Below are 15,710 nucleotides of genomic sequence, written 5' to 3'. Positions count from 1 at the left end.
ATTGTGAACTAATATTTAATATTGTTAATTAAATACAACCCAGCGCTGGGTGAAATATGGACAAACCCAGCAACTGGGTTGTTTTTTACCCAGCGGTTGGATTAAATGTTTGTGTAACCACTGGGTCAAAACAACCCAATAGCTGGGTTTGTCCATAATTTACCCAGCGCTGGGTTGTATTTAACCCAATTTTATTTATAGCACCAAAAGACTTAAAAATCAATACAAATCTGTGTAAGTATATTTTGCAATAACTAGTTTAAATGTATTTAAGTTAACATTTTACTTAAAAGTCTTTATACACTCTAAAAAATCTGGGTTATTTTTTTCAGTGTTTGGGTAGTTTTTGTATTACTCAGATCCCGTGTCAGACGTAACCCAGCGGTTGAGTTATTTATCGCGGGGATTTTGCGTCTTCTGTTCACGGGAGAGCAGTTCTAAACGCCATCGAATTGATGCATTCTTCGGTAAAATACAGGTTTGTGTACATTTTATTTTATTTACGAAATCGTTACTGTGCTGTATATTACGGAGCCCGGGAAGTCACCTGTAGGAGAAAAAAAAACAATCCGTTCCCTCAGTTTATAAACCGTACTCACGGATTCTTAAACTGTTCCCTCGGTTTAACAAATCGTGCCCACGGATTAATAAACCGTACCCACGAATTTCCAATCCGTGCGCTCAGATTTTGTAAACCGTACCCTCGGTTTTTGAATCCGTACCCACAGATTCATAATCCGTGCGCACGCTTTCGCAATCCGTTCCCACGGGTTTGTAAACTGTACTCACGGATTCATGCAGCAAGCTCCTAGGTAGCCTACGTATTAACAAATCGTATTGTATATTTTTATTGCGTATTATTATGTGGAATAGGCCTACAGCAAATTGTAACGGACACGAGTTGGAATACAACGATTTAATAAGAAAGATGTGCGTCAAAATCTTGTTTAATTTGTGATCATCTTAGACTTGATTATTATTGTATAATAAACCTGGCATTGTGACTGACTTTGGAGTCATTTGTTACTCTTTTGTAAGTCGTTTTGAATAAAAGCTTCTTCTAAATGCATGTAACCTAAATATATAATTATTATTATTATTTTAATTTATAGGCTAAATAAGTGCACTTAAGACAGTAAAATGTTTGTCATACAATAATTCATGAATGCCTTATTTTTAATAACATTTTACAGTTTTGGAAATGTGTTTGTGTACTATTCATTCTTAACACGAAGACTTATTTTGGTGATATTATTATACTAATCTTTTCCCCCCAGAGTTAGATACTGTTAATGTGGATGTGCCAGAACTTTCTTCAGTTAAACAAGGAGAAAACTGAAGTCATCGCATTTGGAAATAAAGATGAAGTTCTCAAGATGAATGCATACCTTGACTCTAGGGGTCAAACAACTAAAAATCAAGTAAACAATCTTTGGGTGATTCTGGAGACAGACCTTAGTTTTAGTAGTCATGTCAAAGCAGTAACAAAATCAGCATACTATCATCTCAAAAACATTGCAAGAATTAGATGTTTTGTTTCCAGTCAAGACTTGGAGAAACTGGTTCATGCCTTTATCACCAGCAGGGTGGATTATTGTAATGGTCTCCTCACCGGCCTTCCAAAGAAGACCATTAGACAGCTGCAGCTCATCCAGAACGCTGCTGCCAGGATTCTGACTAGAACCAGAAAATCTGAGCATATCACACCAGTCCTCAGGTCCTTACACTGGCTTCCAGTTACATTTAGGATTGATTTTGAAGTACTTTTACTCTATAAAGCACTCAATGGCATAGGACCTAAATGCATTGCAGATATGCTCACTGAATATAAACCTAACAGACCACTCAGATCATTAGGATGGAGTTAGAAACACCAAGGGTTGGACTTTGGACTTTGCTCTGGGCTGGTTCCACGCTGCACGTCACGCTTTTTCAATGCATCATACACTCAATAATACATATACATATGTAGGGTAAGCGTGGCATGTGAGTGGCGGCCGGGGTGGGACTTTGGGCCTTGTGCCCCGCAGCACCTCTCCTTGATGGCTCGTTTTGGGCCTAATTTATGCCTTACGCATGGAGGGCCCAGAGGCAGCCTTACAATATCTTACTATTTATAGCTTTATTATTATTATTACTATTATTTTGTCATTACTATTACTACCATTATTATTTATTATTATTATTATTATTATTACAATTTGTCCTCTTCCTGATTCCCCAACCACCCCCTGTCTCGGATGAATAAATTTATTATTGTTATTGTTGCTACTATTACTATTTAATACAATTATTATTGATATTTGTCATCCTCCTCACCCTCCAACTTTCCCCTCATTTCTGATTAATTGAGTTAATTACTATTATTATTATTATTATTATTATTACTGTTATTATTTATTGATATTGTTGCTGCTACTATTACTATTATTACTTATCACCTTCCTCATCCTCCATCCTCTAATTTTTGTTATTACTGCTATTATTACTATTATTATTACTGTTATCATTACTATTATGTTTTTTTTTTTTTTTTTTACTTTTGTCATGTCTGTTGTACTTTCCTTTATTTATATACTTCCACCCCCAACACTTACACACACATACACTCACACATGTTTGTTTTTGTGGAAAGTGGGGACATCCCATAGGCGTAATGGTTTTTATACATACAGTTTTGTACTTACTGTATGTGCTACTGCCCTACACCAACCCTACACCTAAACCTACCCCTTACAGGAGACTGTGCATTTCAACTTTCCCCCCAAAAAACTCACTCTGTATGATTTATAAGCGTTTTGAAAAGTGGGGACATGGGTCAGTGTCCTGAGATGTCACCTTCACCTTGTAATACCTGTCATACCTTTGTCATTATACAAATCTATGTCTTGACTTTTCACAAAAACGCGCGCACTCACTCACTCACACAAATCATGTGGGCTGTCATGTATGTTTTGTTGACCTTGGTTATTTTATATTTGATTTGTTACCTGTAAGTATCTGTATGTTTGTTTGCATAATAAAAAAGAAAAAAGAAAAAAAAGAAACACCAAGGGTTTACACAAAATAAGGGGAGTCTGCTTTTAGCTATTATGCCGCCCGCAGTTGGAACCAGCTTCCAGAAGAGATCAGATGTGCTAAAACATTAGCCACATTTAAATCTAGACTCAAAACTCATCTGATTAGCTGTGCATTTGTTGAATGAGCACTGTGCTACTCCGAACTGATTATATAAAATGTATAATAAAATCACCAAAATAAGTCTTCATGTTAAGAATGAATAGTACACAAACACATTTCCAAAACTGTAAAATGTTATTAAAAATAAAGCATTCATGAATTATTTTATGACAAACATTTTACTGTCTTAAGTGCACTCATTTATTTAGCCTATAAATTAAAATAATAATAATAACTATTATTTTATTATTATTATTGTTGTTGTTGTTGTTATATATTTAGGTTACATGCATTTAGAAGAAGCTTTTATTCAAAACGACTTACAAAAGAGTAACAAATGACTCCAAAGTCAGTCACAATGCCAGGTTTATTATACAATAATAATCAAGTCTAAGATGATCACAAATTAAACAAGATTTTGACGCACATCTTTCTTATTAAATCGTTGTATTCCAACTCGTGTCCGTTACAATTTGCTGTAGGCCTATTCCACATAATAATACGCAATAAAAATATACAATACGATTTGTTAATACGTAGGCTACCTAGGAGCTTGCTGCATGAATCCGTGAGTACAGTTTACAAACCCGTGGGAACGGATTGCGAAAGCGTGCGCACGGATTATGAATCTGTGGGTACGGATTCAAAACCGAGGGTACGGTTTACAAAATCTGAGCGCACGGATTGAAATTGTGGGTACGGTTTATTAATCCGTGGGCACGATTTGTTAAACCGAGGGAACAGTTTAAGAATCCGTGAGTACGGTTTATAAACTGAGGGAACGGATTGCAAAACCGTCGGCACGGATTGTTTTTTTTTTCTCCTACAGGTGACTTCCCGGGCTCCGTAGTATATCGTTCAATCTTATGCAGAGCAACATGCAGGCGCGCGGTGTGAATCACCTTTTTAGTGTTGCAGTCTTTTCGCGTGATGGAAAAGCCTGATGCTTTTCATAAAATAAACGATTCTACTCATAAAGATACAGAATATAATACTTTGGATGTTAAAACATATCCTCAGAGCTATTTACTGTTTGTTTATTGGCAGGTCATGGAGTCACAGCATGTTTCTGCTAGAGTGAAACGCAGGGCGGCGGTCTGTTAGCAGACAGTTCCCGCCGAACACGACTCCAGCTCGGGCACGAGAACCAGCGCCGTTACGGTGGAAACAGAATAACAGATGGTCGATTAGGCTACACGTGAATTACTTCTGTTTAATGTTTATTTTTTACTTCTAATGTTTGTTAAACGAGTTTAAATATAGGCAATATGTATAGCCTATTAAAAACGACACAATACTGTAAATGATAAATAAAGGAAAATAAAGGAAGTTATCATGCAAACCAGTGGTCGTGTGGAGTATTTTAGAAACGTTTAGAGGATTTAAGTTAATCTGTAAACATTATTTAATGTATGAAGTAAAAAATAAGCAAAAATGACTAAACCCATTAGCTGGGTTAAATCCACCCATTATGCTGGGTTATATAAACAACCCAATTTGCTGGGTAAAATTAACCCATTATGGGTTCTTGTCCTATATTTACCCAGCCCTTGGGTTGTTTTAACCCAGTATTTAAAACAGTGTACAATGCATTGTAAATGTCTAGTTTTAATGCATTAATTATGCCTTGAAATGCACCTTATAATTCATTGTACAATCTCATAAATAATTGTAACTACAGTTCATACATTATAACGCTTATACTATGCATTTTAAATTCGTAAGTATCTACGACCAGATATAATAACCATTTATAATGCATTATACATAAAGGCTTTACGTGTTACCGTATTTCTTATTGAAATCATTTAACAGTGAAATCACATTTCTTTTACAAAACATTTGTTTCATACAAGTAACTCAATTTTTATTCCCCCTCCCTTTTTTCACTTACAGTTCTTGATAGGTTGAGAATTACTAAATTAGGAAGAACCAGACACCAGTAAATTCTTTCAGGATTCCCACCCCTACTGAAAATCCTCCCTGTTTTGATGCAATTTCCTAAATACTTGTGAATTAACAATTAATCACTCAATTAAGAGAATTATGTTTCTATACAAGGATTATAGACAATGATCTTATGCACTGACCAAACAGAACGAGCATTTGTCATATAGTAATTTAGAATAATTTCCAAGAATTAGAGCATAAATGACTTTTGAATGCTGTGCATTGTTTAAAAGCATCATAGTCGGTGATCCAGTTGTTAAGTGTCACAGATCAAGCTGTGCAGTGAGCAGAGTAAGTCCAGGAAACAAAAGACTGACTGTGTTTGACTCGCATCATTGAGCTCTTTCTGAAGCAAATGGACAAGCTGGCTTACTGTAGTGCACATGGGAAAAACAGGCGTGATTTAGAGAGCATCAGAGCTTCCCTGGGCACCAAGCTGGCAGAGTAATAACCAATAGTGCCCCAGCTGGCAATAAGCTAACAGGATTATTCTAAAATGGGTCACAGTGGTGCAGAATGCCAATGTGCTCAAATGTCCCATCCCTCAAGAGCTAAAAGGTGACTGAAAATGTCACTCATCTTTAGGTGCAAATCATGTCCCAGGAAATGGCAAGGTGGCACGGGTCAAGAGTTCAAGTCATCCTCTGAAGAGAAACATGCCAACTTCAAATGTTACAAGACTACAATATTAACACATCTGTTATACAATGGTATCTTCAACCAAAATAGACAATATTTTTATAATTTCAGGAGTGTTGGATTAGGCATTGTAAAGGAATGGTTCACTCAAAATGAAATTATGATCCTATTAACGGCTTCAGTGATCCAGTAGCAGCAGTTAACAGCTCACTAAGGTGAAGATTCTTAGTGAATGTCCACATTTCGCTCTGTTTCTCATACATTGTTTAGCTTCAGAAGACTTGAAATTAAGATGAACTTTATTATATACATTTATGGTGGGTTTTTTTGGGGGGGGTTTGCATTCTTTTCTAAAGCTTCCACCCAAACTGATTGTAACTGCACTGAAACGACAGCTGAACAAAGCATCCCAAATTTATCCTGTTCCTTCCACAAAAGGAAGTCACATGATTTTGAATCACAGATTTGTGAGAATTAGTGTGTCATGTAATGGTGGTCTTTTAGTTGGTGTGAAAAGCTCAGAATTTTGTATGTGACTTTCTATAGTTTGGGGCCAGTGAGATTTTATTTTTTTGAAAGAAATGAACACTTTTATTGAGCAAGGATGCTTTAAATTGATCAGAAGTGACAGTACAGACATTTATATTACAGACTTATATTTATTATATTCTTTTTAACTTTATATTCACCAAAGAAGCCTGCAAAACCTGTATCATGGTTTACACACACACACAAAATAATAATAATGATAATAAAAAATAAATAAAATAATTATAACAATGTTTTTACATTGATGGTGATATGAAGAAATCGGCATATTAGAATGATTTCTGAAGGATCATGTGACACCGAAGACTGGAATAACAGCTGCTGAAAATACAGCTTTGCCATCACAGGAATAAATTACTTTTTAAAATATATTAAAAAAAGAAAAGCTATTTTAAATTGTGATAATACTTCATAAGTATTTATTGTATTTTTGAGCATATAAATGTGGCTAAATGTATCAAAAGAGACTTCTTTAAAAAACAACAACTTAAAAGCGGGTCATCGGATGCCCATTTTCCACAAGTTGATATGATTCTTTAGGGTCTTAATGAAAAGTCTATAACATACTTTGGTTAAAATTTCTCAATGGTAGTGTAAAAAACACCCTTTTTACCTTGTCAAAATCAGCTCTGTTTTCAGTAACCTGTTTTAGTGCATGTTCCTTTAAATGCTAATGAGCTCTGCTGACCCCACCCCTCTCTTCCGTGGGGTGACGAGCCGTTCTCATGAGACTGTTTACTTTAGCAGCGGAACTTGCTAACTAGCACGTTATTAGGAAAGGCGATTCGCAAAGATTCATAAAATAACCTTATACTCACTTCTTCTGTGAGGCTGGATCATGAATGATTCGCGCGAACAAACCCATTTAGGCAGATCGGGGGCACATTCCCTTCAGAAACAAATGTAATCCACTGTGTCCTCAGCGGCTCAGATGTCGGGAGTAAATGACTGCTATGTTTATAGCAGATAGATCCAACAACAGAACACCTCGATCGCTTATAAGAGCCATTCTTGTCTACTCCTGCTCCGGCGTCAAAACAATGGCAGACTGATGACAGCTCATTCAGGGCGGGTCTAAGGTAAAACACCAGTGTCGATCAACAATCGTGGGAGGGGCCTGGGTCTGTGTGACATCACACAGACAGGCATCTGAGAATGGCTTGATATGAGAAAGGGGAAATGATTTAATGAGATTAAAAAAAAAAAAAAAACACTGTGCGGTGGTTGTATACACACACTGCCAACGAACATTTCAGTTCAAACAATTTGTAAAAGTGCATGTTGCATCCGATGACCCCTTTAAGGAACTTACCAACCCAAAACTTTTGAACGGTAGTTGTTGATTGCAAAAATCAGCTTTATGAAGCTAAAAAGACTGAACAACATCTTCAGTTATCTTCTAACTCTTAGTTAGAACCACAGCTCAAACAGGCCTGTTACTTAATTGGTACATTAGCTGTTCAGCAATATAGCAAGTAAATGAGGCATGAAGCCGTAATACAGCGTCCTCAAACGTTCTGCCTGTGGAATATATTTTATACAGGAAAGCATTAAAAACCATACAGAATCTTACCCATTTCCAACCACTTGAAATGTACTCTCAGAGACTTAGTCTGCATATTCGTTGGCATTCTTCCAAATAAAAAGGTTCATTGTCACAGCTACATCACCATTTATCGACAACAGCTATTTACTTCTAATTATACAAATGTTTTCCTTCCTCGAGCAAAATGTATTTTAACCTGGGTTTCTCTCTTGGGTAAGCTTGCTTTGTGTTTCTTTTTGTTTTTTCTACATCCCCAAGATTATCACAGCATTGAATATGATTGTAGATCAGTTATCTAATGTGGTGCCGGTAGTATCAGACTGTACAGACAGGATTCTCCCATGGAGCGCCGCTCGTGCTGGGAGGCAGGATTACAGGAACAAAGAAACCAGGGTGAAGAAAAAGATCCTAATCCTTTATCCCCCTTCCACTTTTATAAATTTCTCATCTCTTCAATATAGGCCTCCCTTTCCTCTTATCATAGTAATGATACTCTTTTTTCTCTTTCATATTGTGTTTGACTAATAGACGGGGCTCTGTGAACTTCTGAATCAAGCTTATCTACACTGATGGATATTTATTCAAGTCAATAAACTGCCTGAAAATGAAAAAAAAGAACAAACGTTAATGAATGAGTGAGATTTCACAAAACCTTTCTCAGTGAAAATGGTTAAAAATTTCTGATATTCACATGAACTAAAATTGAAAATGACTTGCCAGCATCTAAATAAGATTAGTAAATCAAGTAATGTCAGGAGCAGATGTGTCAAAGGTGAACCATATAACAGCAACTGACATCCAATCCCATTAAAGTCCACTGTGATTTGTAACTGACTGTCAAACGAGTCAATCTTCAAGTTTGACTTCCAAATAGTCTTTAAGATGCCAAAACTGAGTTGATGGTCAAGAATTTGAATTCTTCTCTCACGGGCTCTGGCTGATTTATAATATGCTAGTCTTCATTTCTGAGAAATGAATAAAGAACCATATAACCAGAGCTGACAGAGAGGGCTTTTGGCTTTTATAAAAACAACATAATTCATAAACATTTCTGCATTGTATAGACATAGATGCAAGGCATCTTTTAGAATTTCTTAAGAGTCTTAATATTTAATATATTTAAATATTAGTATAGTATATTAGTCATTTTCCTGATACCAAGCTTATGTAACACCTTATTTTCAATAAAAGCAGCATTCATTTTGTGTCTTTTACTACTACATTTGACTACAGTTCATGTATTCATTCTTCCTCTTCATAGTCAGAAAATAAGATCAGAGAAATAATAAAGGGATCCCACAGAATTTCATGTCATGGTCTTTAATCTCCATTACCAAGTTTGAAATGTTTGACTAGCAATAAATAAATACACTTTTTTTTATTAAATGTTATATCTTTAACATATCTAAACATTACGTTTCATAACAAAATAACCAGTGCCTTTGGAATTATTTCGTTTTTTTTTTTTTTTTTTAAACATACCCACAAGCAAAGCCAACTTTATTATTAAAAATATTTTTGTCTTAAGTCTTTTTTTTCACACAAAAACAACTAAAAATGGCAAAACAAAAACAACAAAAAAAATTCTAAATGGTTTAACTTACAATACAGACATTTTATTTTTATTTTTATTAATTACTACATTTACGGTGAAAAACAGTAAAAGGACATTCCTAGAAGTCCCTGCGTAAAATCACATATGATTGTTTTGTATTGACAGTTTTATTTTTTTCATCAGTAATGTACATTAGGGTGTTTTGTGTTTAATTTTCTGTTTGTTAATGTTATTTTAGTCTGTCATTTATTTTGTCAGTTTTATTTTAATGTTATGGTTGGTATATAGGCGACAATGAACTCTGATTCATCACGTGGCTTTCTATTTTACAACGTTATTATGTTGGTAATCAGTATAAATATTTAGGAAAAAGCAAAGTTCAAGTAGTAGTAGTAGTAAACTTGATGAAATATATAGTTGTACAAGCACCAATATGCATTAATTTTACTGTGAATTTCTGGCAACCACAGATGCTATTTTTTTTAAACAAATTTCATGCAATATTTTTGCAATGCAGAGAACATAATATACAAGCTACAGTAAGGCTTTTCTTCCAGTACTCATTCTTGACTTATAGTAACAATTATTCAAACTCCGTGGTAACGAAGCAGAATTGAACCATTGCTAGGCAACAGGCTATGAACATCCTGTAGCTTTAGGCAGGATGACTCTGCAATAGATACAGAAAAACACATCTTTCCTCAACTGACAAAGGTTCGGTTACGTCTAAGAACTCAAACTTACATTCTCTTGGTTTGTGAACACGGAGTGTTTAAGTTCCGTAAAAAGACTACATGATACTTAAGAGTTGCAGACTCTAAAGAATGACAAACAAACTCTGGCTGGTTTAGAAGGATTACTGATCTACCCTTGAGGAATTTCAGCCAGATATTTTGTGATGATTCATCAGCGGTTCTGCAGGACACACTGCAGTGTAACTCAAGCATCTGGGCCTTTAATGAGAGAATGAGATGTAGGAGGAGAAAGAGAAGAGATGTCATCCTGTGTAGAAGACAAGCTATTCAGCCTTGTTAAATCAATATCACATGAACCAATAAGCTCAATGGCTGGAATGTTTTTTTCTTAAGCAGAACAAACTATAGAAGCTTTATTGGACAAATGAGACACTTTCACACATTGAGAAAAACACACAACCAAAATCGTTGAAATGAACAAAGAAAAACCCACATTTTATTGCACTTAAGTTATAAGAAAATAAAAATTCTAAATGAATCAAACAAATACACAATCCCTTTAAGGTTTCTTTTTTTATCTGTCTGTTATGCCAGGCAGTTTACATAAACTGAAAAAATAAAACAGCTCCAACATCTGATTTCTCAAACCAGATTATAAATTAAACAGGAAGGAAAAAAAAAACAAAAAACAGGAGAAAGAACAAGATTGTTTTTTCTTTTAATATACAGTGTTAAACCACTTTCACAGTTCAGCTTGAGTTGTGTGACTTGGAGGATGAGACGAATCGTTTGGCTACGGATGCGGTTACGCCCTGTTTATCTATGAAGCTGCTTTACCATAAAAAAAACAAAAACAAACAAAAACAAAACAAAACAAAACAAACAAAAAAAAACCCATGAGAGCATCACCAACGGAATCAGGTTAGCTCTAGCACTTAAAATGTAATCAGATGTCCATTTCTGTACACTAAGACCACCTTGTTTCTTCGGTAACTTAACGTCGGTTCCAACAATCTCATTTTTCAACTAATTAAAAACAAGAACGGTATTCTTTTTCGTTGAAGCATACATTTCCACACAGAACAGACTGACAGAGCTTTTGTCCCAAGGAATGTGTGAACAATTTGCTCAAACACACACCCGCACACACACCCAGTCATGCTCGCTAACACGCGCAAAATAGTTTCTACACGTCCGTCGTTTCATCTCAGCAGACAAACCCGTCTCTTTGTCAGACATTCTCCCTCCTCTACGCCTCGTAGAGGCACATTTGGCTCAAGTTTCAGTGGCAAAAAAAGAGAAGCTGTTATGTCGATATCTTGCTTTTGTTGGTACGTTTGTTTGTGTCGTTTTTACAAGTTCAAACTCTACAAGTTACTTTTGTTTAGAATTTCGTCTGGGACTAAAACGTCACAGCCAGTTAAAGTTCCACCTTATTTTTCTGTGAGTCTAGCAGCATAAAATCCAGTTTGGCCACTGGGATGGACAGTACTGGGGGAAAAAAGGTGGGGAGGGGGGAGACATATTCCCAGGAGCTTATGGGAAAACATTCCCATTTCCCACAGAGCACCAGCACTGATGAGCTAATGAAACCAGACTGGTTGAAAAACATAACAAACGCAGGTCATCTCCGATCCAGAGAGGCACTGCTTATGGAGTACTAAATTAAAAAAAAGAAAACAAATAAAACCCCAAAAACGTGTGAAACAGCAGAGTGGGTTTAGCTTAATACTGAAACCTGTTGTTTGCAACAGTAGGCAGGAAGTGAACAAAAAAAAAATGCTGAACTTGAAAAGAAAGCACAAAACTTTAATTCACAGCTGTTGATGCGAAAACCAAAAAGACAAGTCGTGGGGAACAAAGGAAACAAAACAAAAAAAAGAACTGAAAAAACGGATACAAAAGAAATTCAACACGTGAGGAAGAAAGGGATATTTGGCGTGTGCTGAGGTTGATGAGGACTGACAAAATTGGCTTCCTTTGTCTCTCATGCTCGAATCACTCCCGCAATACAAGGCTCTTCAAATTCTCATCTTTCTCCTTTAAAATTTTATTTGTATACACTATTTATCACTCCGTGTCCGTGTTGATGCGTTAGGGTCTCATGTATACAGTGTTGACTGTTTTGATCAAAAAAATAATGTTTGTACATATGGGTGTGAATTTCAGTCAGGCTTGAGCGAACAAGTCTCTGTGCAAGGTTGCCTTGAGTGGTAGGAAAAGGGACTATCCTTTTTTCCCCAAGTCCTTCTTGTCAGTTTTCTTCCCAGAATGCTGTGGTGCATGAGCGTCTGCCCCACCCTCCCCCCCTTCGGAAGGTGAACGGAACTGTGGCGGCAGTCGTGGACCGTGGCAAGATGGGGAGAAATGTTGGGGGCAACATATCGGGGAAGTGAGCGATCGGTCCTGACGCGGAGAGACCCGGGGCAGGTTGCTCTCCCCCACCCTCCCCGTTTTCCAAACAAGTCCCCTTTAAGTTCACCCCCTTCACTTCATGTCCACGTCGAAGTCCAGCACCAGGAGCTTGGTTTCCTCTGTGCCGTTACGGCTGCCCACCGCACAAACGAGTTTGGTATTGGAGGCGCGGATGCGCCAGACCACACCGCCGCTGCCTCCGCTCTCCAGTGTGACCAGGTTGCGGATAAACTCGCCCGTCCGAAGGTCCCACAACTTCACCGTACCGTCATCGGAGCTGGTGATGACAAAATTCTTGTTGAACTGCAGGCATGTTACTGCACTCTGGTGCTTGTGGGGACCTGAGAGCAAAATAAAAGAAACAGAAGTTAAAAAAGTAAAAAAGTAGTGCACTTATTTGTATTGAATGAGCACTTGTAATGCATTTCAAATCTTTAAAGTACATAATTGTTATAAAAACACCTTGCAAAAATAATATAGCTGAAATAAAAGCCAGGTTTTCAACATCCAGAATTCATTTATGGGGGGTGAACTATCCCTTTAAGTATATTTATAGAGAGCACACTTTCATGACTACGCTTCTTAAGTACTTTTAAAAGAGCACTTTGTAATAATGTCAAATCAAAAGTTTCAAAGCACATTTTGTTGTACTTTGACGTCCATTTTTGATCTGTTGACTACCATACTAAAGCACATGTAAAATACTGTTATTCAATATTAAAATAAATTGCCACTTCAACATTACAAATGTGTAATAAGTGCATTTAAATACATGCCACACACGTTACACGTACTTACTATTATAAAAATAATAAATTATGCACAATTATGCATAATTACACACAAGTAACCCTAAGCCAAACACTAACCATATAGTAAGTATATGCAGTTAATTAAAATTACACGGTAATAAGGACACCTTAAAATAAAGCATAACCCAAATTTCAATAGAACGTATTACTTTTTTAGTTTACCATAAATGCTTGTCTGTATATTTGGCAGCACACTTTAAATATATTTCAAAACTCAATACAAGTAATTGTTAAGTTACTTACAAAGATTCACTTAAGTTTTATTAATTGGTTAAAAAACTCTTAAGTTTAACTAACAGCATTTAATAACTAAAATGCATTCATTTATAAGAAAATAATAAGCATTTAAGTGTTCAAAACATTACATCCAGTTCACGCTTAAGTATATTATTTTCGTAAGTCCTTTTTTTAAAAGTGTACTACCAACAGTGAAATCGAACTGCAGCTACTTGCCACGGAAGAGAGCGCGAAGAGAGAACGTGTAACTATGGTTACAGGAAATACTGTGGCATAAACGGCTTTGATTCTATGCCCTTGAGGTATTGAATTGAGCCAGTCTTTCTGATAGGCCAAGAAACATGCGAGTCTAAACAAAAGTGCTTAGACTGCTGTCAGAGAGGAATATAGAGCAGAGCAAAAAAGAGATGCGCTACAATGGCTCCTGTTACTGCAGAGGGGTGTGGTGAGCTATTACAGCAACATCACAGGCAATGCACAGAGTCAAACACGGAAAATCACGTTATCAAACATCTAGACCTGAGAACAAAGACAGACTGAAGTTTGTGAGTGAATGAAACTAAAAATATCAATTTCAAAGGCATGAATTTGTTCATGAATACCCATTAGCAGAGCGCTAAAGCCAACTGTGTGAATGCAAATGAGATGGCCGCGCTCTATTGATGTGCAAGACACTACACAGAGCGCCACAATAGTCCCTTTTCTTTAATGAGTGACTCTGTGTTTGAACATTCGCACTTCAAAGCTCCGCCGCTGAGTTGAGCATCTTGTCTGGGGTTAAATGTGTGTTTTTGTGTATTATGTCCAATGAGAGTCATTAAGTGATAACAGGAAATGCTCAATGGCCTAATTAAATGACCTACAAACTGATATATGGTCCATCCCCCTCTTCAGTACCCTCTGGGCACCCCCAACAACACACCCCAACCCCCTCCAATTCCTTTCATCATGTCATCCATCCCTCACCCTTCCAGAAGAGCAAGGCTCAAGATGCTAAGAGAGGCTGGGAATTATGAAAAATACATCTTTGGAAACACAAACGCCTGGGAGGTAGTGAGAAATGTGATCGTTTGCCTCTAGACCGTGACTATAAATTTTGTGTTTGTGTCTAAAATGGATATTCTATTGTTTCAAGCATAAAGTCCTTGCGGCACATAAAAATGTGATACTTGAAACTGAAGAACACACAACAAGCAGTTTTGATTATTAATTCATGATCTGAAGCTCTTAAAAGAATGGTTCACCCTCCAAAATATATTTTTATTTTCAATTATTTATTCATTCACGTTGTTCCAAATTTATATGCAATTATTTTTTCACAAAAGTAGAATGTTTTTATAAATAAAAAGTTCTAAGTGGCTGTCAAGCTCCACCAAAGGACAAAATATAGCATTATGGTACTTGTATGCCAAGTCTTCTGAAGCCATATGATAAAGGTGCGAGGAAAACCTGATATTGAAGTATTATGTTGGTTTTGAAGTTGGATGTTTTCTTCCCTATCGTCACGTATATTAGAGTAAAACATCTTGTCGAATGAGGAAAAATAAATAGGGTGGGACTATGAGGGAGCATTAATAAAAAAAAATAAAGCATTCCATCAAATTTGATATCATGGTGATTTGAAATCACTGATGCATCATTGTCATTTTTAGGTGAACTATTCTGTTGAGTTGCAATCAGTCAGACTCTTTCTGCTCACCTTGCAGTGTCTGTAGGCACTGGCCGGTCTTGATGTCCCAGATCTTGACGGTGGAGTCTGCATTTCCAGAGACTAGGATGTTATCTTTGAGCTCCATGCCGCTGGTGAGAGACTGATGACCTGTGAGTGTGTGAATACAGTTTCCAGTCTCTACATCCCACACCCGAATTGACGTGTCCAATGAACCGCTCACCACGTGGATGCCGTCAAACTGCAGAAAGAGTGGATTAAATAAATCATTGTGCAGTAATTAATAAATGACATGTTGTATAAGAAATGACTGTGGCTAAACACCCAGAGTAGTCATTTGGCTTATTCTCCGTCTAGAATAAAAGCCAAGAACAATTCAATAAAAGCTTTAGTGAGTATGGCAGGGATTTGATTATTTCACAATGAGATGCAGCACAAGCTGAATTCCAGATATTTTCTATTC

The 15,710-nt window shown here is 36.6% G+C and overlaps 1 protein-coding gene across 4 annotated transcripts in view; it reads right to left on the bottom strand.

Moving 5' to 3' along the window:
• Positions 1–10,582: 10,582 nt before the first annotated feature.
• fbxw7 (F-box and WD repeat domain containing 7) overlaps positions 10,583–15,710 on the bottom strand; it is a 158,047-nt gene continuing 152,919 nt past the window's right edge. For all 4 annotated transcript variants that reach the window (XM_058796750.1, XM_058796842.1, XM_058796927.1 and 1 more), the window contains 2 exons: positions 15,278–15,488; positions 10,583–12,870 (listed from right to left, as the gene is read on the bottom strand). In XM_058796750.1, coding sequence (XP_058652733.1) covers positions 12,602–12,870; positions 15,278–15,488 — 480 coding nt within the window. In that variant the 3' untranslated portion in view covers positions 10,583–12,601. The remainder of the gene's footprint in view (positions 12,871–15,277; positions 15,489–15,710) is intronic.

The sequence above is a fragment of the Onychostoma macrolepis genome, chromosome 01 (genome assembly GCF_012432095.1).
Source record: "Onychostoma macrolepis isolate SWU-2019 chromosome 01, ASM1243209v1, whole genome shotgun sequence".
NCBI lineage: Eukaryota > Metazoa > Chordata > Actinopteri > Cypriniformes > Cyprinidae > Onychostoma > Onychostoma macrolepis.
This window is presented reverse-complemented; position numbering and strand designations above follow the sequence as displayed.